Source organism: Anolis sagrei, chromosome 2, assembly GCF_037176765.1.
Source record: "Anolis sagrei isolate rAnoSag1 chromosome 2, rAnoSag1.mat, whole genome shotgun sequence".
NCBI lineage: Eukaryota > Metazoa > Chordata > Lepidosauria > Squamata > Dactyloidae > Anolis > Anolis sagrei.
Window position 1 is genome coordinate 271,093,521 of NC_090022.1, and position 24,883 is coordinate 271,118,403.

The following is a 24,883-nucleotide window of genomic DNA, read 5'->3' on the forward strand; positions in this document are numbered from 1 at the left end:
AATGTTTGTCCACTCTTTACGCCTTTAACATTTTGCAGCAGCTGTAGTCCACGTAAGTGTATGCCAAATAAAAGGAGTTAGCCTTTCAGATGCTACAGATCTTTTTGTTTTCACTGCAACAGACTAATACAGCTATGCTCCATGGAACTGACAAGCCATCGCGATTTGACACATCTGATTTCCCTTCACCCAAATATCCCAGAAGATATCAGCTACTACAGGAGGAGGCTTTACCTTTCTATATAAATATCCTGAAGGCACCAGATATGTCTGGTCCTGGAAAATAAGCAGAAACAGCCCTAGTTAGTTCTTGGATGGGAAACCGATAACTTATATCCAATGCTATAGGCTATATTTCAGAGGAAGGAACTGGCAAAACCACATTTGAATACTCCTTGCCTAAGAAAACCATATAAAATTAATGGGATTACTATAAACCAAAAGGTGACATTAAAACACATATACATATTATATATTAATACAAGATGGAAAAAAACAAGAGGTTATATCTAGTGATGTACACCGTGGCATTAGGACACATCTCCAGCAACATTTTATTTTCTTCTGATTTGTAGTTTCACAACTGAGCAAAAGTTGCATAAAGATAAAGACAACTAAATTGTGATTGTTAATTTTTTAAGAAAAGTCAACTGTTGGAGAAGACTTTTTAGTGGGTTTTTCTTTGTAAATCCTCCATTTCAATTTGGCAGATATGTTCCACATTGTATGCCACACCTTTATCCATTTTCTAGTATGGAGAGACAGTGTAGATGTAAAAGGCAAGCAAAAATTTGTTTCTTCTTGATTTATTTTATTATTATTATTGAAAGTGTTGGGTTGTAGCTATCTATATATATCTGGATCTTACGATTTTGTCTTCTATTTTCTAATTAGGAAATACTGAAGATTTTGCAAGCTGCCTCCTTTCACATCAGGTTGCAGTCCTATGCTCACTTAAATAAGAGTTAAGATTTACTTCTGATTTAATATACTTGAAGGTTGTTCAATCAAAACATTATTTCCTTTTGCTACCACCACTATTTACTCTGCTAGTTTCCTCAGTTCAAAACAATATGTGCATGTGCTTGTAACTGTCTTTCCAACATCCTAAATTATTCTCATTCTCCCTCTTGATCCCTAAACTTTGATATCTGAATATGATTTGTTTTTAAATGGTAGTAATTTAGCAAAAAGCAACATAAGTCCTGTTGATTAGCAGGGAGTGCCTCCTACTAAAGCTGCTAGTATGAGCAATTCTCATGTCTTTTTGCTGAAGTTGAACAAGAATAGATTGAGCACATTTAGGACTTAGCTTTTTTGCAGTCTACAGATTAATTCATTTACAGTGAAGCTTTTTGCGATATGCACAAAGCAATATCCTTATTGTGAAGATATATGTGTACATGTACATTACATATAGAAGGGACAGAAGATTGTGGAGTTGGAGAGAGACAAATGGGGACATCTAAAGGCCCGAAATGCTAGAGATTGTGACACATCTGTGCAAATGTGTAATAGATAAACATTATGATGACAGCTGAAAACACAGTCATTCAACCTTGCTATGCTAATTTCCATATCTGTGGTGGAAGTGGAATCTGTAATCCCCATTGAAACGACATGATTAGAATCAAATGTAATCCATTGATTTTAGACTGGAGCATTTGAATAGAATATTTGAGTTTGTACTGAAGAATGGAGATTTTGGGGTCAGTGGCAGAACATCCTGGGAGACTCTGGTATTATTGCAGAATTCTAGATTTGTGTCTGTCCATTCATTTGCAAAGCTTACTACATTCCTTTCCACCCGCTCAAGCACAGAGGAGAAGGGCACTGATAGCAGGCAGCAGCGTGTATCACGATGAAGGACGAACTCCAATGATAAAGTTACTTGAATGGATCTGGGACATTTTATTAGAAACTGCATGTTAACCTGCATATATCTCTTTGTGGTAGTCCACAGTATTGCTAATGAGTAACCTTTAAAAATTAGGGGATGAGTTATAAGACTTTGTAAATTAAATAGTGTGGTCCAGGCTGGGCTGTAAATCACTTATGAATATAAACTGATACCTATAGAAGACAGCAAAATATTGGCATTGGCCATATTTCCCTTCTGACATCTTAGTATTGGTGCAGTCTTACCACTATGATGCACTCCAGAAGTGTACTACAGCTTCTGTTATTCCCAGCCAACACAATCATATCAGTGCTAGCTGAGTACATAGGCCAGTACATTTGCCATATTGGGCAAAGCTGCAGCAAACTTACATTTGCCAACTCATCTTCAGATGTGGTATGAGATGTCACCTGCCAGCATTGCCCTTTTCTCTGTGTAGGACAAAGAGGTCAGTTGTGATGAGGAAGTATAAGTGCACACAGATCCCTCACCGAAACACATCAGTGTTCAGAACTGAGTGTGAGAACATTTACAATCCCCCAGGACACTCGGTTGCTGACCTGAAAGTCACCACATTTCGGCAAGAACAAACTTGAAAGAAAGATTCTAGTATGACATTGCTGAAATAGAATACATCAGCAGATTTGTTAACATTCACTGAAATATATTCAGTAAGACTAACAATAAGACTCTCCATTATCACCTGCAGATATGAAGCTATTACAACAAAACTAGGAAGATTGTATGGTTACAGGTTAACTGCAACCTCTTACGGCCATTTCTTCTGGATGCAGTTGAGATTTGTGTAGAAATGTCACTATGTTTTTTTGGTCCTTTTATATTTCTTTTCTGAATTACTTAGTTCTCTCCACTTACCCATTAGTCCTCTCCTCTTAATGTATAGGATACAGATGTGGACCACATCTTCTACAATCCCAAGCCAATTTGGCCATTGGCACTGTAGATAGGATATATATATAGTTGTCCAAAAATAACATTTCTTCCTATGCTCTTTGAGTAGTCAGACTTTGACTAAAGTGAACTTTTATGAGACAGCTGTTGATCTACAGCTTCCAGAATCTTTTCCAGTGGTCATTGTGGGTAGAACTGCTGAAAGCTGAGGTCCAAATATCTGGATGTCCAGTGGGGACTCCCTATTCTCCTTTAAAAGGCTCTTATGAACTGAGAACTACCAGTAGTACTATAAGTTCTAATTAACATAGTAAAAATGTATAACCATTTCACCAGTGTGCACTGCTGTTTTTCAGCATTCCAGACTTTCCATTATGCCTCCCCACTAGTTTTCCATTCCTCCATCCCAACTCTCTCAGCAAATGAATATTTCATCAGCTGGTATTCTGTGACCACAGGTTGTTTGGGGAACAGTCTCACCCACTTTTTTCCTTTCAAAAAGAAACATCATGAACCTCACAATTCCCTCAAAACTCTTCCTTTTTCCATGTCGTCAGTGGATAGTGCCGTTCTGGCTCTATAAGTTCACAACCTGAACATCATAAACAGAAGGAATCATACAAGTGTTTCATCTTAGTGCTTTTGAACACTCGGAGCTTTTTGCATGCATTATTTTTGAATTCTGGATTAGACTCAGTATTACCAAAGTTAGGATGAATCATGTTCTTCCATGCATTTCTTTTATCTCTTTAGTGCTTGATGCTGGTCAAACAACTTTAGCATGTAGTTTTGTGTAGACCAAAAAAGCACGACCCCTTTTTGCAGAGCAATGATCATCCGGTGGAGTCCATGTGGTCAGAAAAAAGTCCAGCACTGAATGTTAGTTTTGCATTTGTGATCACATGATGTAGCCATTTTGTGGTTCCCAATGGATTCCAGGATGGAAGAAAGACAAACTTGAAATAAATTAAAACTAAAAAACCTTTGTCTTAATTCTTGAAAAGGCTGTAATGTTTCAACAACTTCCTTGTTCATCCTTTTTTACTGGGTTTAACATAGATTCTTATAGTAGCAATGCACATTATTGTCCCATTAACTGTTAGCAAGAGAGGCCCGGGGCAGTATAGTTAGTTTATTTATTTGAGAAATTGATGTCCTGACTTTTTCTGAGTACAGACCAATATTGGACCCAATAGTTATGTCGAATATGAGCATGTTTGCAAACAAAGATGCACAAGAGTTACATTTATTATAGCATTGCTATTTTTGATGCATTAAATGTGACTATTTGATGTGAAGGAGATAAAAAGGTATTAGTCCAACATCTATGATTTGAAACACTTTTTTTGCTTTGGAAACTTTGGCAACAATGCTGTACACACTTACCTACAAGTAGGCTCTGTTGAATTATATAGGATTTACTTCTAAGTAGACAGCAGTAGTTCAGCAGTGGAACTCTCTGCCCCAGAGTGTGGTGGAGGCTCCTTCTTTGGAAGCTTTTAAACAGAGGCTGGATGGCAATCTGTCAGGGGTGATTTGAATGCAACATTCTTGCTTCTTGGCAGGGGGTTGGACTGGATGGCCCATGAGGTCTCTTCCAGCTCTTTGATTCTATGATTCTATGTATATAGTTGTATTTCTAGAATATTTATGTCACTGAAGAAATGGTAGCGCCTTGTTTCTTATTTATGTAAAGGTTGAGGTACTTGACTCACTTTTTATATTGAATATGTTACATAAAAAGACCAGACTCTAATACAAGACCAAAGCAATATTACAAAACTTTTTAATACTGGTCAAATATTTTGCACAAATGAAATTTAAAATTGCATTAAGTATATATTCTGTATACAAAATAGAATAAGTATTTGGGGTATGCCAACACTGTTCTTGCGCAGGAATAGTATGTAATACCATCCAGTTACCCTTTGCAGGAAGGGGTATGATAGTCATGCTTTAATAGCAACTGAAGCTTGAATCAACAAGTCTATGTGAACCAGCTTGCAATGTGCCTTTGAAATCCTGATATCTACTCAGGGTGATTTATAGGCTTTTGCTCTGGCATGTACATGCTGGGGCCCTACTGAGTTTGTTTGTTTTTTGTTAGCTCCGTTACCTAGCACTGCTGTATGCAGCGGTGGCTAAAAAAAAGTGACACAAAAAGAATTTAGCAGGAATACTTTCCCAAATTGGAGGGGCAAGTTAGGGGGAGGAGAGCGCAATCCTGCAGCTTCATTGCATGCCTGCTATAAATTCTACATTTTTTTTTCTTTCCTGAGATTTAAGTACACTTGAATTATTTATTTCGTTTATGGTAATTCATACTTATACAGTCAGAACTCTCCATCCATGGAACAGATCCCATCATCTTTGGGTTTTTTTTAAGCCAACCTAAAAAAGCAAATCTTTATTTTGCCATTTTATATTAGGAACATCATTTTGGTATGCCATTGTATTTAATGTGATTTGAGAGTTTGGTATCCATGGAAGGTTCTGGAATCAAAGTTTCACTGTAGAATGTTAATAGGAGATATGCTATTTAAGAGTATTGTTAATCTCATGCATGATATTGAAATTTCATGGAAGCTAAACAGGTCTGGGTTTCATTGGTGTATGGATGTGAAACTTCTTAAGAATCCCATGTATTAAGATCTCCATGGTGTAAGAAACTAGTTACTTTTGGATCCCCACTATATGAAGCAAGTGCCAAAGTATTTTGTCTAATGGAGTAGGCTCATCTTTTGTCTTCAAGTACAATTTTTAACATTCCCACCTAATGATTGTAGTGATAGCTACAAAAAAAGTTACATTTGGTTTTTTTAAAAAATAAAAAAACCATTGTTGCCTTGGTGATTAGGAGGTATACAGTATCCCGGTACTGCAACATTGATCACCGATCTTCCATCACTCATTTATCACATGTCTGTTTTCAACCAGATTAGTAGTAATAGTACACACTACTTGTAGAAGTATGCTACATATTCATGGCAGAATATGTATTGTGTTTACTATGCTAGATACAATAGGTAAATTATTCCAAGGAAGCTGGAAAGTTTAAGCATGAAAAATACACATTTATTTTGCCAAAATATTTACATAATGAAAATATAAATATTTTTTGCAAATTCACTCTCCTTTTAGTGGATTTCTAATTTGTTGAGACAAAGAATTGTACTATCCCAAACAAAGAAACTGGAAGGATATTCGTATATTCCTTATTTGGGAAAGCACAATTCCTTGTCTCCACCTTTTAGATAAGATCCTGAGGCCAGTGGTTTCAAAAACAAAGCAAGAAAGCCTGTTGTTATTGCTGAGCGTTAGTAACACCAAGAAAAGTGTCCAACTGTTCACAAGTCATGGAAATGAATGACATTTCTACTAAAGTATTGTCCATGATGTCATGAGGCTTCTGCTGGAGGCGAAAGCAACATCAAATAGCTCCATTTCATGTCTGTCTCCATTTCAAGTTTGGAGTTTATTGGAAAGGGAAGGGAGAAGTATTGGCAAGACATGGACATTCATCTGTGGTATCAAGTTCAGAACCCAGTTACCCAGCCTTCACATACACATGAAATGGGAACATGCCCTATGATTTTTTTTAAAAAAGCAGTCCACAATAATTTTGTATTTAAATTGCTTTTCTTCTGGCAAATGTTGCTATTTTTTCATGTCAGGAGCATCCTGAAAAACTGCAAGTCGCTTCTGGGTGAGAGAATAGGCTGTCTGCAAGGACGTTGCCCAGGGGATGCCCGGATGTTTGATGTTTTACCAACTTTGTGAAAGGTTTCTCTCATGTCCCCACATCGGAAGCTGGAGGTGACAAAGGGAGCGCAACCCAATCTCCCTGGATTTGAACTGCTGAGTTGTCGGTCAGCAGTCCTGCCGGCACAAGGGTTTAACCCATTGTGCCACCGGGGGCTATTTAGACTGCTGGAATTTGCACTGAGGATGCTTCTCAAAGTTTTGTAATTGCCTCCTTAAAAGAAGAGTCTTTTTCAATGTGAAACATGGGCTATGTTTTTCTATGGTGCTGAGATCATGAAATATTCATATGTCTTTGCTAATTTATCTTGTCAGTGATTGACTGCAACAAGGTCATCACTTTGTGACCAGCACAGAATAGTTGATTGAGTGGTGAACTGCTTACTCAAGACCAGGTTTTGAATCTCTGCTTGGCTATAGAAGTGCACTGAGTGACCTTGGGCAACTCACACTCTCAGCTTCAGAGGAAGGCAAGGGCAAACCTATGACTAAATCCTTCCAAGAAAACTCCGTAATGCGTTCAGAAATTTCAGTGGAAGAAGGTTTTTGTCCCTGTATTGAAGTTTTAATACAGTTAACAAAGTAGATGTGTTCCTATTCTTTAGTTCTTTTATAGAAACTTTAAATATGGAGAAAGCAATGCAAATGTTAATGCATTGTGTTCACTTGACAAAATAGAGGTGTCTCCTAAGTGTGTGGGGCATGGCAATATTATGCTGGTTTTATATTGTTGGCTTATTTTTGTTTCTATCAAGGGGAAATCATTGTTCCTGTCTTGCTGCCTTCAAACTATGATGCTGGGTCATAATTCAAGCAAAAATGATCAGCGACTTCCCACTAAAATGGTCTAGATTTTGCTTTTTTAAAGTACTGGCTGCACTCAGTTTTTGGTATCTGAGTGCAGCCAGTACTGTGGACGAGGCAACTAAACAGCAGCGATAATTTGGCCACTGTCCCCATAATGAGAAAGGAGTTTTCCAGTTCCCTGTTCTTAAACATACACCTTTTGTATTTATTGATTTATTTGCAAGAGAGACTATTACAATGTTGTTCAAGAATTTCTCTTTTGTGTTTGTTTGCATCTTTTCCTGATCTTACTATAGAATAGACACTGCTTTTTTCAAATCTGTCTACATGTTTTAGGAATCGCTTTTGAGACTGTTAGCATTCTCCTGTCAAGGTTTAACGTCACTCATTCCACACAGGCTACTTCTGTTTCTCTTCACTTGCTTCTACATATTGCCTCAGGACTAACACCATCAGCAGCTCTCAGTTCTTGACCCTAAATGCCCTGGCTTCAAGAAGCTGCTCCTCACATTTCTAGTTTTTGCTGTGTTTTTAACATGGTGACCTTTCCCTATCTTTCCATTTTATTTAAGTTCATTTTACTTCCTTTGATAAAAGTGCTTGCATAGGCTTGCATTGCTATCTTAATTTTGTTTTGTCCAGTGGTATCTCTTCCGAATGGAGTGACGCATCTCTTCATTGATAAAAGTTACTCTTGCAAAATTCAGCCCTGAAAGAGAGTGGATGAAACTTTAAAGTAAAATATATGTATCTTTTCCAAATATGAGAACCATTTTAGAAATTACTCAGTACTATACAATGGCTAGATTGTTGTGTTTGAATGGGTAAAACTAAGTGTAATGCTACACAATGAATTCCATTGGGCAACTTTAGCAAGAGTCCCTATTTCCCAAATTAAATCTAATTTATGGAGTTGATGAGAAGAAAAGATGGCTTATTTGCAGAAATAGCAGGATGCAAGAGTGTGTGGTCAAGAAACAAACAGTAGAGTCAGTTGTCGATGGAAACACTTTTGATTTTCAAATTTGATTTTCAAATGAATGGAGCAAGGCCCAGCTTTAACCTTTATATCCATAATATTCCTGAGTGCACATACAGTAGAGTCTCACTTATTCAACATAAATGGGCCAGCAGAACGTTGGATAAGAGAAAATGTTGGATAATAAGGAGAGATTAAAGAAAAGCCTATTAAACATCAAATTACATTATGATTTTACAAATTAAGCACAAAAATATCATGTTTTACAACAAATTGACAAAAAGCAGTTCAGTGCATGGTAATATTATGTAGTAATTACTCTATTTACAAATTTGGCACCGAAACATCACAGTGTATTGAAACAACTGTGGATCCAGGTGGGAAGTAGAGTTCATTGGATAATACAGGATGTTGGATGAGCAATGGTTGGATAAGCAAGACTCTACTGTATTCATTTTCTCTTTCACAAATTTATAGTTGCCATTCATTCTTATGATGAAAAGCATTCTTGCTGCAAAACCTATAGCCTACCTCTAGTATTGCAGGATTCAGTCCTCACTGACTTAAGCAATAGTTTTTACATTATTTATTATATTTTGTACTCCACCTATCCTCCCAAGTGGCGGCTATACAGAACAGTCTTCCATTGAACTCAAAGGAGCGTATCTTCCAAGAAGCTCTCCAAACATATCAAGACCTGCTTAATTACACTAATGGTGGATATATTCTGTGCCTCCAAGTCATGTTTTGAGCAATATAAAAGATCTTCTTTGACACTCATTGTGTCTATCATTTTAAAAAGAAAGCATGAAGAGTTATTTTAATCCGAAAATTATCACTTAGATCATACTCAACCAAATTTGCCCTTGTCACATTATTTCATGCAAGGTTATGTCATTGAATAATCCATACATTAGTTTCTGACTAATCCATTTCTTGATTTCAGAATTTGTATTCTGCCACATTTTGGTTTGATCTAAGCTAGTTTAAGAATCAGATGGTTAGTGATATTTTAGCAACTGAACAAAAAGTATTACCACTTAACATTTAGAGTCTGTTTTTTTGAACCTAAATGACCTGAGCTTTTCTGTAGTACCCACAAAAAGTACCATTGTTCTTAGAGTCTGACTTTATTGATATTAAATTAGAAGGGCTGAGAAATGGTTACAGGCAGAAAGCCAGGAAACGTTATTTTCATGATTGTTAATTCTGAAAAGTACCATATAACAAATCATCCTGGCATCTGTTAAATACCTTGTAAAAAACTGCATGTTTTGCCTTTTAAAGCTTTACTAACAATGTTCTGGAAGTAGAAGCCTGCCCCAAAAATAAAAATAAAAATGCCTGATGAGTTGTAGCCCTCTTGTGGTGTTGTTTGGATTTTTATTCCTCCCTCTGGTGATATTGTGATATCACTTTATAATGTGTTTGTAATTTGCAGGATAGTATAGTAAATGGATGGCTGAGTGAAAACGCTAAGTTTTCTCATTTAATTCTATAGCTTCTATTTTATATTTTCTTGTCATTGCTTTTTAAAAGAATGTTTAAACTTTTTATGTCTAGTTTTGCATGTTTGTTGTGATTCTCATTGATAATCCTAATTTAAAAATAACTCAAAAGGTCTATCAAATTCAGTCATACTTTGCTTATTCCTGATAGTGTGTGTGCACACACAGACCGAAAGGTGGACTTTGGTTCAGTAATAAACATTCAGGGTGCATCTGCACTGTCAAATTAATGCAGCTTGACACTACTTTAATGGCCATGGGTCAATGCTATGGAAACTGGATTAGTCCTACAGTGTTGAAGTACTTGGAAAATTAGTTTAAAGACAGTTTATAAAACCATATATAAGCACACCCTTGTTTCAGGTGCCTACTTTTTGTTCCACTTACAATGGGGTTCCAAATTACCCTTGGAAGAGAAGAAGAAAATCTCTTCCCTCATTACATGTCAATGTCAGCATCTACTTCAACAAATGAAAGAGGGCTAAGTACTCACCTAGAGAAAATATTCTGATAACTAAGCAATAAGTCAAACTCAATACTTATGTCATACCTTCTCAGAGGTTTCATCTTTTTGCCATTCACAAGAAATAAAGTCATACATTAATCCTAAGTATACATAGTGATAGCCCATTAGGCAAAGTCTCACTCAGACATGAAATCTTAGCCTAAAATTAAGATATAATGTCTGAGACATTCGGACCCCATGGCTTCCCAGTTTTCATTCTTTTGCACGCATAAATAACAGATTGAAGACTTCCAGTTCAGCTTCAAAATTAACCAAGCTTCTCTGTTACATTTGAACTAGAGGTGGTTGGAAAAGGTCTTTTAGATTTTTGGGTTTGTTAATAATGGTTGCTTGGGGACCATAGCTCTTGTTAGTAAGCTAGGGACATTAATGGTTATGCTGGCTATCAAATATCCTTTCATGATGGTAGATCTATTTTCCTAACTGATGTAATATCTAAGAGTTCAGCAAAATAAGACATTGACAACCTATCTCTTGGTCATAGTTTATAAAACAAACCACTGAAAAGCGTGTTAATAGAAAAAGGATATGGTGAAGTGAAGTAAGTCTTCTCTGTCTTTGGCTTCTGCAAATTGTTCTTTCTTTCTGTGGGAGGAGAAACATGACTGTACCCATTAGTTTTCAGCATGCAGGAAGAATTATCCCTTAATTGTAAGCGGTTCTAGCAGTTTCATGCCTGCTTGTTGGGAAGTATGAAACATAACATTTTAAATGCAGAAAACAACTCTTGTTAAATGGTTGACTGTGCAACAAGACCTTTTAGAAAACTACTTTGAACTATCATTGTGCATCACTAGAGGGCAGTAAGTACAAACAAAATGAAATGGAAGTGTTCTGAAATCTTCGTCCACAAGAGCAATTGAGGCTCAATCCTATATACATGATGATATTAAAAGTCAGTCTCATTAAACCTAGTGGTGCTTAATTTTGAGTAACCTTAGATAGGTTGTGTTGCATTGCTAGTTCAATGGCTACAAGTCAATATATGTTTTGTCTTCTCTGTCCCATTCTTTCTGTAAGCATGCTCACATGAGAGCAGAATGCTCTAAAACTGCTCTTTCTTCAGATAAACATTTTCATATCATGATGTTCACTGATAAGCTGTTTTAAACAGGAATGTTCCAGAAGCATGTTTTCTAGGAAAAACATTAATTAGGATTAGGGCACAGGCCTCCCATGAAAGTGAAAACCTGTGAATCAAAAACCAGAGAGAACACATCTCTAGGAATGTGTAGGTCCTCCAACATGACTCCATGTTCAAGTTCTAGTGGACCATGAGGTAATGCTGACTACATACACAAATCAATGATATCTGTCTCCCCCCCCCCCCTTATATATCTCACTGATTTGTAAAATATTTTACCAGGAAAAAAATTCTTCTGTGAGCAAAATCTGTAGTTGGCTTAACTGTTTAGAAGTTTTCAAAGAGATTACCACCACATCAGATCATAACCAAGTAGGGATCAACAGCATGTGTTTAAAAAACTGAGTTACATGGTCCTGAGATCTGACTTTGGTACAGGAAAAGTTGGCTCATGGATGCAAGTTGTAATTTAGGATAAGTACATTTTGTCTACTATTATTGTTGTTGTTGTCATTGAAATATCCCAAGAACATTAAAGATTTCATAGAACACAGCTTGAAACCAGAGACTGAAACTTAAAAGCAGCCAATTATTCAACACATGTACTTAACTATTTTCAAAAATGTATTCTAACATAGTTCCCTCATATGTTACTAAGACGTTTCTTCTGCAGAGCTGTCCTTTTCTTAGTAATGTGTGTGTTTAGGGTTGTTGTCATTATTGTGTTTTAAGTTTGACAAAAAATACTTTTGTCACTGGCATCATAAACATATCTACTGAGTGTTAAATCCCACTCTTAGTCAACTGTGTATGGCATAGGACTGTAGCATATGTGAATAATTCAGATAATTTAATCAACAAAATATTTGCATCTAAGAAATAAACATAACGTGCATGAAGTAAACAACATGGACTCTTTCCTTTGCAGGATTCCCTTGCTTTGCTACATGAAACTAATTTATTCAGTCCTTAATGAAATACCAGATTTTATGTGCCTTTTCATCAACCTTCCCTTTGCCCATCATGTTTTGTCATTTCTGTCATCTGATTCATATTGTTCATTAGAGAAGAAATAACCTCCTTGGGGCAACTAGTTGTTCAGGACTGCAACTGCATTAATCCCAAACCACTGGGGAAATAGCTGGGACTGTGGGAATTACGTTCCAAAACACCAAGTGGTCACCAGATTTCCTACTTAAGGGTATGAGAATAAGCATTAGTGAATTTCAATATATTATGCAAGTTGTACTCCTAATGAAAGTAAACAATTTTGAATGTGCTTTCATAACAAATTTCCACTAAATCCATTCTCCTTCAAAGGATTCAGAATCTAACTCTTAAGCAGTTGAATTGTTTCAACTAGAACCAATAGAGCTTGTAAAAGAAATCTTGAGATTTTTTTAAAGGACTAAACACTGCCTTATTTTCAAGTCTTGTGTGCAGGATCTAGGTCAAAGTCACAGAAAAACTTCTCTGAAGAGAATGAACTACCACCCTTGTCTGCTCATTTTTGGAACTAATTGAGTTGTCCCTTCATTGTTTTATTCTTGGAACCCCCATGTGTTCAAACTCTATCTCACAACATTAGGGAAATGAATTTGCATGTGGAATGGGCGTTTCTCACTGTTGGAGTCACTACTTATAAGAAGTACAGTACCATGTTTACTTGAGTCTAATGCATACCTTTTTGACTAAATTACATATCCAAAATTTGCTTCCCCATTGCCTCAGGATTGGAGCTGGGGAAGCAGCTGCCTCCACCTGAGCCCAAGAGGAGGAGAAGGCAGTCAATGGAGGGAGGCGAGTGGGTGCCAGAGGGTGAGATGCTGGTCAGGCAGGCAGTCAACAGAAGGGCATGGCTTCCCTTTGCATGTTGGCTGTTCCGCCACCTGCCTCTCTGATGCTACCTTGCTTGCACCATTAGGCACATTAAATTCACGAGCAAATCCTTTTTTTTTAGTTTCAGAGTTTTCAAAAATGTGGTGTGCATTACATTTGTTAGAGCACTAGACTTGAGTAAATACAATATTTTTAACATTCAGAAATAATTTGACTGTTCTTAAAATTATAGAGTCTCAGTGCTTTATCTTCCTTTTGTACATACACCTATCCAAAACTGAAGAGAATTTTCAGAGTAATAGCTTGCTGCCTCGCTGACAATGTTGAATCTTTTTCAGAGATACAATATTAAGTTGTGGATGAAAAACTCTGAATTTATGTATTAGCCACATTAGTGCTTTGGTCAGTGTGTTATGGCACTCTGTCCTTTTGGACCGAATTTAATAGAAACATAAAAGTTTTGATGCATGTATACAAATCTGACACCCAATACATAGTTTACATAGTTTTAGGAACTGAGGCAAGAGTAACTATGTGGAAAGAAATTGAAATGGAGTACAGTTTTTACAATGGCCTGAAAGTGGTTGCTTGTGGTATATACACCAACTCTGTTGTCTATTTTCGTTAGTGCTTAAGAACTTGCAGTACTCTTTTGTTTTACTATAACTATCTTTTCCTGCTATCTTAATCCTTCATACAGTGCTAGTCTTCTAGGACAGCTTCATATCAATGGAGTGTGTTCAGGGAGACCTAGAGTAAACAGAAGATTATTTGGGTTGGCAATGTTGTTTGGAGCAGGAGTTAAATTAATAATTTTGTTTCCTGAGTGGAAAGATGGTTGGAGAAAAAGAGTATAATTATGATGATTAAAAGAGATGACCACTTTTATTATGTAGAATGACCCCCCCTCCCCCCGCAATGGTTTTGATTATTTTAGTTCAAACAAAAGATGAAACCAAGGTTAAACACTTCTTGAAAACTCCCCCATAGTATAAACCAGTATTTCTCAGACTATTAGTATAAACCAGTATTTCTCAGACTATTAAGAGGCACTTGGCTCAGTATGGTTACAGGTGTTTATTTCATTCCTGGAAACTCACTAGGAATAGGAAACCAATGTCTGGGGGATCAGCACTGCTCCAGTGACCACCATTTTCAGTAGCAATACTACAAACCATATAGTGCTTGCTATTATCCAAGCCAGCAAATTATTTCAAACTGGTTTGCAATCCTGGTATGGAGAGCAAGCTCAAAACGTGGTTTGTTAGGCTATAACAAGAAATTACATTTTGTATGAAAGAGGAAGTAACTGAATCAGCATATTAAGGGAGGGGACGGTATGTGAGTCTAATGCTTACTTATATGATGCCATACCATGCCTTGGTCTTACATGTGAACCACCTCACTTAAACCTATAGTTTATACAAGCTTTTGAGACAATTGTGCAAGATATTTTGATACCCTTAGAATCATCATCCTCTTTTGAATACTAGGTGATGATATTTATGCTGTATGAACCTGCACATTTAAACCTTTTTAAAAATCAGTTCCAGCACTTTCTATGGGTGCAGGGTATAAATTGGACATTCCTAGCTTAAACAGACATTCTTGGCTCAACTCTTACTATATGGGATTGGCGTTAGGTGGGATGCAGTCTTTCATTCCCAGTTTCTAGAATGTGGTTTAGTGAATAAAAGGGCAAGCTTGCCTTTGTATGTCAGGTAGTTACTCTGTTGACACATCCAAAGTCCTTGGAGTGGTTTAAAAAATGTCTGATACAGGCACCAAGTATTTGGGTGCAAAATCAATTCAATTTTCCTAAATTTATGTCTTGCATATTGTGGACCACCATAAGAAAAAAAATAATATTTGCTTTTAGACATTTTGTTTCTGATGTTTTGACTCTGAAGACCATATTAGATGAAGAAATTCTCTGTTTGACATTATCAATGAATGATGCTGAAGTTAATGCGTCATGCATTTGAAGAAGTGAGATCCAATCCTGTCAAAAATATATAGCACAATAAAGGTGCTGGTCTTTTAAGGCGCCACAAGATTCTCTGTCATGTTTGCTGCAGCACACTAACATGGCAATCCCTTTGTAAATTGATTCTGTTCATTATGACGCAAAGAGGGAAAGCTGCAGTGCCACAGGAACGTTTTCATTGACTACAGGTTCTTTGTTCATAGTGCTCTTTGTATGAGTACCTGGTGTATATGTATAGACATGATATTAAATAGTATATACCAACCAATACACATAGGCATTCCTTCCTAATTTCTGTTGACATACTATATGTTTTTTCTGTCTGTTACTGAGCTGACCAAAGGCTGTGTATACCTATTCTAGTCATTTATTACCATTTGAACTGAGGCTATCTGCATAAAATGTAGTTGAAGAGTTTCACTTAAGAATTTGCTGATTTTTGTAAGGTTTTTTATTTTACTGGAATGTGTGTGTGTGTGTGTGTGTGTGTGTGTGTATATATATATATATATATATGGAATATATATATATACTGGAATGTATGTATATATGTGTGTGTGTGTGTGTGTGTGTGTGTGTATGTATATGTATGTATGAATGATAGATAGATAGATAGATAACATTTTATTCGTAAAAGCACAGGAAGGCTCTAAACCAATAGCATTTAGCCTGAACAAAATATCAACTTCTGTCTGAATGGATTCAGTGAGCTACTCTCAGCGAGCTAGGAAATGCCACTGACACATAGAAAAAGTTAAGCTAATTAATCACGTCTCCATTGAAGTAATGCTGCAGGGGAGCTATTATTAAATGGCAGTGAGCACAAAAGAAGAAAACTACCCTGTTCCCAAGAGATTTTCCCATGCTGTCCAATCAGAAACTAGCACACACATGTCACAGCCTTCTCTTCTGCTTTTATACATTTTCGGCTGGAATGTGATTGGCTCGAATCAGAAGTTTATGGGAGGGATTCCTCGGCACTGGTTGTAGCCCCCTTGCAGATCCTTATTTGGTAGGCTGTTGATAGAACAAGTATTTTCCAGCAGCTGAACATCTTGACATCCATAATTCATCAAGTCGTGGTGTTCTGGAAATATGCAGATATCAGCTCGCTCTTTAGATTTCTTTTCATCTCCTGCAGTATGTCTTTTGAACCAACTCCTTGAATTCTACAGCATTTTGGAATTTTGCAAATGGCTCTTACATAATCCGGAGACCCCCAGCAACTGGAGTACCAATTAGACATTCTTTTGTGTACCTAATTGCAGGGACGCTGTAGATCAGCACAACTAAGAAACAAAATTCAAACAAAGACTCCAGCATCCTTTTTCCTCACTGTACCTCAGTAAGAGCCAAAGGACTGAAAGATTCTGTTTTTAAATTGATAATACTACAGAAAAATCAAAAATGCCCGAAGCAAACTATTTACTATCAGTGTCTTGGGGCTACATCAAGGTAGGAATGTTGTGGGTTTTTTCCCCTTTTAAATTGTGTATTATTATTCATGCAGCTATTAATTAAGAGCAAGTATAATTGCAGAGACAGATGTCAACATTGTGCCAGTAATTTGCACTGATTTGTTATCTTGTGCACCAAGGGCTGTATTGTTATATTAAAATAATGTTAATGTGTAACTAGCATGAGGTAGAAGATACGCTGCCTATTTTGTGGTTAAATGTTCCTATAGTAAAGTTAGTAGCTCTTTGGAGAAGTTCAAGCTTTGATTGTAATGCTGTAGTTATTTGAGAAAGGAGAGTTTAGTGAAATGATATGCAAGGATATTGACTGAAAGAAGCATGCATTTATGATTTCAGTTCATACATTCGTTTTTTAAATAAAAATGTTTTCCTCTGTGTGGCACACAGCTAATATTAATTTAATGCCTTTTCAAAAATAATGAGTGGCTGTTAATGGTCATCTAGCCAAGTAGTAGTGTGCTTTCTAAGGCAAATTTGGCAGAAATCAAAATTGATTTATAAGGCTTTTGTAAAATAAAATCAGATTAGTGCCTCTCTGGTTATTCTGAATGATATGCTGGAGCATCCAGTGCTTAGTGAGCCTGGAGCAAACTCTGTTCTACTTCCCTCCTCCCCACTCTTGGCCAGTTATTAATTATACATCTGTTTATTTAAATAATCGGTCCATCATATACATGCACTGCCCTAAATAATACTTAATCAAGCTATAAGTATTCAGAATAATTATTTTGATCATCTTATGTTGGTCCATTTGCATCCAAATTGCTCAATATAATTGTCTTCAATGACAAAATAAACAATTTTGTTTGTTTAATATTGGCTTTAAATTGATGCAGATTTATTGGAGATAAGCAACTTATGTTGTCAACCATTTAATTGTCAAAGAAGATACTACAATGACTTAATAGGTTTTAAAGAATTTCAGTCAACTCTCCTTTAAGAACCAATTTTCTCATATGCCTGCTTGATTTCACATGCTGTTTGATTTAGTCACCTCCAAAGTAACTCTAGCTTTGTTCTGGTTCAGTTACTAAAGGAATTTTGCTTCCAGGCTAGTTTAAGGAATACATCTTTGTCGATGGTACTTTCCATAGTACGTTCCTCTCTTAAATGAGACTCAAAGCATCTGTTAATATCCCTGTATCAATAGGGTACACCCATCATGCAGAAAGAGTCTCCCATGCATTGATTCTGTGTATAGTTCTTACATGCCAAAAGATGTCCTATGGGAAAAGCCCCATTCAGCAATCTGCACATCTTGTGTATCAACAGAGGGCTAGCAACATAAACTAATTCTAAGAAGTGGTAGGAAGAGACATTATGGTGTCAAGTAGAGAGGAATGTTCTTCTTTGAAGGCCAGTAGAGGCTTTGGGCAAATTCAGTATCTTAGGCTGGCCACTGAAAGGGGGCATGCATATGTATGGTGTTCTGAGCTGCTTAGAGGTGCAAAGTCAACAGAATCTGTTTGTGGGATGGTGACAGGCAAACACTTTCCTTTCCCACAAACCTCAGAAGATTATCACTTCTATGGTGTAACCTATGCAACTTTGTTATGGAAGGGATGGCAAAGCATGGCTTTACAAACGTCAACACCAGGTGGAGGGCCACAGAAAGTATAGGAAATAATTGGGAATGGTAGCCAACAAGTAGGATGCTGTGTGAGAGAATCGTTTATGTAGATCATTGTGTTTATATACATATTACTAATGAGGTTTTAGCATGTGTAATAAGAGCTTTGACAAAAGAGATGAAAATAAATGTTTTCAGTAGTATACAAGCATATTAGTATGTTAGTTTCATGACTGTTGTGAAGGAAAGCGGGTCCTTTTTGTGGCAACTGTCAGTTTCCCTATTGTTAGTATCACATTCAGAAAAAACAATATATTTACATCAGGAGAGATAAAATCTCTTTCTACATTCAAATTTAAAATATTCTCCCCTGCAAGATCTGCTCCTGAAATCAGTATTTTTCAAGGCTGAAAACTCCCATTTCTAAATTGATTGACTTGGTGTGAATTAGACATTTTGATACACCTGTTTTTTCTAAAACACATAATATTAAAAATAACACTTCAAACCTTATCTTTTACTTAAAGGTCCCTTATTTTAAAAAATCCAAAGAAAATATATTGCAGTATTCGTGCAAATTTTATTGGTAGTGTATTCCTTTCTTACATGCATGTACTAGTGGCTGGCTAAGACACTACACAATGACAGGTCTATGGATGATCAGGAAGTTTGCACACCTCGGGTTGTTAATGGAGTAAACAAGGTGAAAAAACTGTAGTGTCATTAGTGTTGGCTTCACCCAGTGCAGGGAATGACCAAGAACTCAGATAGTCCCAGACTCTGCTATGGGGAGCCTACTGTTCCCCCCACCTCAGCAGCAGCTCCACCATGAGTCAGCCAGGTGCTATGGTGAAAACAGGAAGAGAGGCCCCATTGTCCACTCTGGCCACCTCAAGTAAGAAGTGTGGGAAATATGGACTGCAATGCATGACTCCATCAGAGCAATGGAGTTTGTCCTCTCTGGGCAGGATAGTAATTTTGGAATCACACCCTCTGATGGAGTCACCCAGTACATCCTGCACTTCCCACACACCTCTAGTCATGCCACTGTGAAGGAGATCCCACATTTTTAAAGTACTGCTGAAGCAGATGAAAATTATAAAGAACAATGCTGGATCAGACTAAAATCCTACTTATTATATTAATTGAAGTATCTTACTTTTTTCCCAGTATGGGACCCAAAGCAACCCAGCTTTTGGTTCTGACAGTGACCAACCAGATGCAATATGAAGCTCAAAAGCAAAAGGAGAACACAGTAGCACTCAAGTCATCCATCTTGCTAACTTTTCCCAGCTATTGATATTCAGAGGCATGCAGCATCTGAAGCTGAAGGTGATATATCACTGTCATGACTGGTGGCCGTTCGTAGTCTTATCCTTCATGAAACAGATTTATCCTCCTTTTAACTGCGCAAATCCCATTTGGGATCAAGGCAAGATGTTAATAAATTAGTAAGCAAACAATCCTGTTCTTTGCATATTACTTTTAAATCTCAGAGAGACTGGGTTCAGATTAAGTATGCACAGGATTGTGTTCAAGTATACATAATGTTCTGTTGATTGTGCTGTTTAGTATTCCTTGAATACTGGGGTTGGTATGAGGGTATCCTATCTAGGTTTTGTTTTCTCTCTTCTTTCTCCATTTCTATTGTTCATTTATGGCACCCTTTCCCTGCATCTTATGATTCAGTGAAGCCAAGCATATGGCATTTATGCCATCCCCATTCTTTTTACAACTTTGTCAATATTAAACAGGGCTGTTGCTGTGTACAATCAAATTATTTCCAACATATGTAGACCTTAAAGAATAGGATTTTCTTAACAAGATAGGTCCAGTGGTGGTTAGACATTGCTTCCTACTAAAGCTAAAAGAGAATAATTTGTCCAAGGTCACCTAGTGAGCTTCTATACTAGGGTATTCAGACCCTGGTCTCCCACTGTTCCACACTAGCTCTCCAACAAAGCAATACTGGGAAGGAACTGTGAGAAATTGACAAGAATTGAGAAAGAAAAAAAAACCTGAACTTGCAAATAGAGGTATGTTTAGTTCAGCAAGTGTATATTTACATGCAGATCATATTATATCTATCCCTTCTCCTTTTTCTTTGTGTAGAGAATGGCAGTTCCACCATGAGACAAGCAGATCAGGGTAGAAAGATGGCAGACATGAGGTCATAGAGATGTCATAGAGATCTACCTTAGAATCCATAGAGTTGGAAAGAGAGCACATTGGTCCCTACCATGACTATATGGAACAGAATCACATCAGTAGCAATTGTCTCCTAGTGCCAAGAGTAATTCTTGAAAAGACTAGCATTAACAAGAGAGCTTAAAAACAACCTTCTTTTCAACTAAAGACTAGCTTGAAGATTTGAGATCTTCTGCTTCCCAATCCAGAATCCTGGTATTCAGGTCACTAGAGCAGTGATGCTTGATCAAGTTTTAAAACTTGTATTATGTAACAGTCTCAGAAGGACATGTACTGCAGCAAATGGGGAGGGTCTTTGCAAAAATCTGTGTTGTCCCTGTGTTGTCACAGTATTGGTTTTATAATAGTTGAGATACAACAGTTGTGGTTAGGACGACCATCAAGCAATTTCTGCCCCCAAATCCTGGTGTTCTTTGGGATCCACGTATTCACTTGGGGTCTTTCCTAATTTGGCCTGGCCATATTTAGCTTTCAAAATGAGATGAGATTGGATGTGGTATGATGCTGGTTTTTTTTCTCATACTTTCAAAACTTTTCCAGCTGAGGATTAGCACATGCATGTTTCTTGCTAGGGCTAGTTGTAAGGGCACTCCTACCCATTGGCATACTGGAAGACCTACTCCAGGGTTAGGGGAAGCATATTTAGTTAAATGTTACAAACATCTATGATAGGAATGAAAACCATACGGCTTTCCAAATGCTTTGGTGCTCATAAACTGGTTTGTTGTAACAATGTGTGTGGGAAATGGTTGGCAGACAAATGTAGCAGGTAGCAGTAAGATGAGACAACATGTTTAATGCAACTTTCTTCACTTTAAGTAATTTTTACCTCTTCATCTTTCCCCAGAAAAGGCTTAAATCACTTTTAAATTCACTTTGATATTCATGTTATCTGGGTTTGTTGTCCAGTGCAAACTTTGCATCTAAAACCTGATTGAAACAAGACCTCTTTTAAGCCTTTTACAAAAAAAAAAAATCATGCTTGTGTATGTATGTGTGTATTGCCACATGGGATATCATTCCTTAAGAGCCAGATGGAATTTGGTGGCATGAAAATGGAGTCTGATTTTTTCTTTTGCTTGCTAATTCAAAATATACATTTTTATAGCAAGCTTTCTTTCATTTTTCTTGGGCCTTTCTGATCTTACATTCTTCTAAATATGCTTCGTCAATCATAGTGTTTTACCTGAGGTTCCTTTGTGTTTTTCAGGCAGTAATAGGGTTGCTGGCCTTATTGCCTTCTCCCCTTTCATAAGATAACCAGAACTATTGGTGCCACAGTTTCAGATCAAAATAACTGGCACAAAAAAAGAACATCCCGTGGCCTTGAAACAGGTGTAAAAGAGGGTCTTCAAATACAAATCTTGCATGTGTCTTTTTGTGGGCCCTGCTACCACTGAAATGTGGTTGCTCAATGGTAAAAACACATCTACATGCAAATGCACATAATTGGTCAAACAAGAACTGCACTTCCAGAAATGCAACTAGGTTTTAAAATGTTATTTTGCCCTCCCAGCATACTGTAGTTCAAGGCAGAGATGGGTAGAGTTTAACCTGCAGGATGCATGCATGCTCTCCCAGCTGTCTTTTGGGAACTGTCTTGGAAGTCTTCAAAATTACATAACTACATATGGTTCAGAGTACTATAATCAAGAATTATGTACATATTAGATAGGCAGAACATCATAGCAATATCAATTGAAAGAAAGTATACTGTCAGTTAATAATTGGAATAACTGATTCCATCTTCAGTTTCATTATCCAATTCAAACATATGGTATTGGCTGGTCTGTACACATTCATTATTTTGTGAAAAGGCCACATCCACGAGTGCTCGGGCCCCCATGGCAGCTGGATTGTTTTTAAAGTATCTTTTCTAAATGTTGTGGCTGAATTTAGATACATAGATGGTACTGTTAGTGAGTACATGAGAACTGTCGACCTTTTATGTATGCCTTCCTACAAGATGCTTGGAATTGTTCAGGTGGGTTGAACTTTTCCAATTTAGGTGATGACTTGTATGATTATATGAAAATAAGAAACATGGTTGGAAATTCTGCGAACTCAAAAAAATTGTTGTTCCCTTTGTAGAACAAAGGTAGGATGTGGGGTATATTCAGTATAACAAACATCTCAGTGATTCAGTTAATTTGATGAGAACAGCGAAAGTGATTTATAGTCATGCCTATGATGTGTTCTGATGCATTTATATAAAATTGTGCGACTCTTTTGATATTTTCCTTGAAAATCCTGTTTTACTCATCATCATACCATTAAGCTGAAGAGTTATGGCTATTTTAAAAACTACTCTTAGATAAAGGTGTGCATTTCACAGCTATTGACATAATGTTTTTCTTCTCTTTACAGTTCAAAAGAATGCTCAATCGAGAGCTAACCCACTTATCTGAAATGAGCCGATCGGGCAATCAGGTCTCTGAATATATATCCAACACATTTTTAGGTAAGCATATGATAGTGAAAACAAGTATTCTTTATGCTTTTTCCTATGTTTTTCATCTCTGTCCATTAGATCTATATGGAAAGGTTAGAGCAATACATCTCTTTCCATATAATTTGGTTTGTAATATATTCCCTGCATCTACATATACATCATTATTAGTTAAACAAAATATAATACGTGTTTTCAGTGAATGTTGTATGAGCATGTGCATGCATTTTGTGTGATGCTGCCATAAACAGATCGGCCTGGTTATGGAAGAGTTTGTTTTATCTGAGGTGGAGGCCCAGATCTGTTCTTGAATTTAATATAATATAGCCTTAAAATATAGCAGATCTCTAAAAACAAAAGAAAAAAATCCAGGGCATGCCAATTATTGTGGTCTCTGAAAGAGTTGGATTGTTTGAGGTTTTGTTGCTAATGCTCATTTTTAGAGCTTATCTTATCCTGTAAGGATCCTAATACCATACTGATCAGTCCCTCTATTTTCAGCATTTAAGTGCAAGTGACATTTCTAATGTTGCAATAACCCAATTTACATACTAGAATGAGGTGTTGATTCAAGTCCCACTGAACCTTATGTAGTTTGCTCCTTATTAACATGTGTAGTATTTAATTTACCAAAATCTTTAGGCAGATAATGTTATGCTTATTTGTTGATAATTCTACAACAGTTTCTAAAGTTGTAAAATGCTTGCTTGTGTTTACTAAATGGGAAATGCTGCCACATCTGGCAAAATCCTGGCTGTATAAACACAGTGATAGAGTTGTTTTTGAACACTCGTACATAACATAGCTGCCAACTCATCCATTTGCACTAGACTGAAGTATTGCACCAAGAACCTCATATAAACACATACATTTCAGGATACTTATAATTTGGAGTAATGGGGATAACCTAAAGAGAAATACAATTCCTTGCTTGATCCTGCAGATAATTTGTACCATTGCTGCTAATTAGGCATACCTTACCTGTTAAATGGTGCATGAGCATCCAATTGTGTTATAATATTGTGAGAGTACAAATTAATGCTTATACTACCTCCCTCCAAAGGAAAGTGAATTTGATCCAGGATCTTACAGAGAGCTGATTCAGCACCTCCTAGTGGATTTATTGCTGTCCTTCTAGCTGGCAGCATAACCCACTTCAATGGCATCATTGTACCATGTAAAGACACATTGAAGTACTTGTCTCTTGGTAGTGTTGACCAAAGTGTTGATACAGAAAGCAAACTGCTCTAGAGCCATTACTTGCCCCCCTTTGTCTTGATCTTACGCATTGCTGTGCTACCTGGGACACAGTTGGTGAGTTTGAATTCTGTCAGGGGCTACTGAGAATGTAAGAGTAGATTGAAGAGAATCTTAGTATTGTGTCAAGCCACATTCAAACATTACACACATTGGGTTTTAAAATAGATGAATATGAGAGTCCACTAGACCTGCCCCCCTCCTCTTTGTTGTTAATATAAAGTACTACTACACCAAAGCCAATAGTGTATTCTACACGTGATGGCCCTCTGTGCAGTTTCTAAGCCTGGCTTTCCAAGGTTCTGACTTGCATATAGATACAGGAGACTCTCTGGTTTGTTGTTTTCCATGTTAGTTAAGAGTCAGAAGGAATGGGGCTAGTACTTTTCCTATCCTCTTGTGTTAATATAACCCTTGATGGCTCGAGTATATGTCTTGTTCATGCTATAGTTTTTCTTTTACTACTTCATCTAGGTGCCTCTCAGATTAAAAAAAAATCTTTTCATTTTCTATTTGATTCACATCTTCATGAATCCTGGCAAGGGAGGTCCAGCCTAGTTTCAGAAATTTTATGGGGAAGGAGGAAAGGCCCAGATAAGATTGCTTGCAGAGGTGAC

General features: G+C 36.9%; 1 protein-coding gene across 8 annotated transcripts in view; it reads left to right on the forward strand.

Moving 5' to 3' along the window:
* Nucleotides 1-24,883, forward strand: part of PDE4D (phosphodiesterase 4D) — an 806,167-nt gene that overhangs the window by 765,087 nt on the left and 16,197 nt on the right. For 6 of the 8 annotated variants that reach the window (XM_060761516.2, XM_060761515.2, XM_060761518.2 and 3 more), the window contains one exon: nt 22,928-23,021. In XM_060761516.2, coding sequence (XP_060617499.2) covers nt 22,928-23,021 — 94 coding nt within the window. Of the gene's footprint in view, nt 1-16,283; nt 16,760-19,522; nt 19,685-22,927; nt 23,022-24,883 lie in introns of those variants that run through there. The other 2 variants (XM_060761523.2, XM_060761522.2) reach the window with 2 other exon arrangements.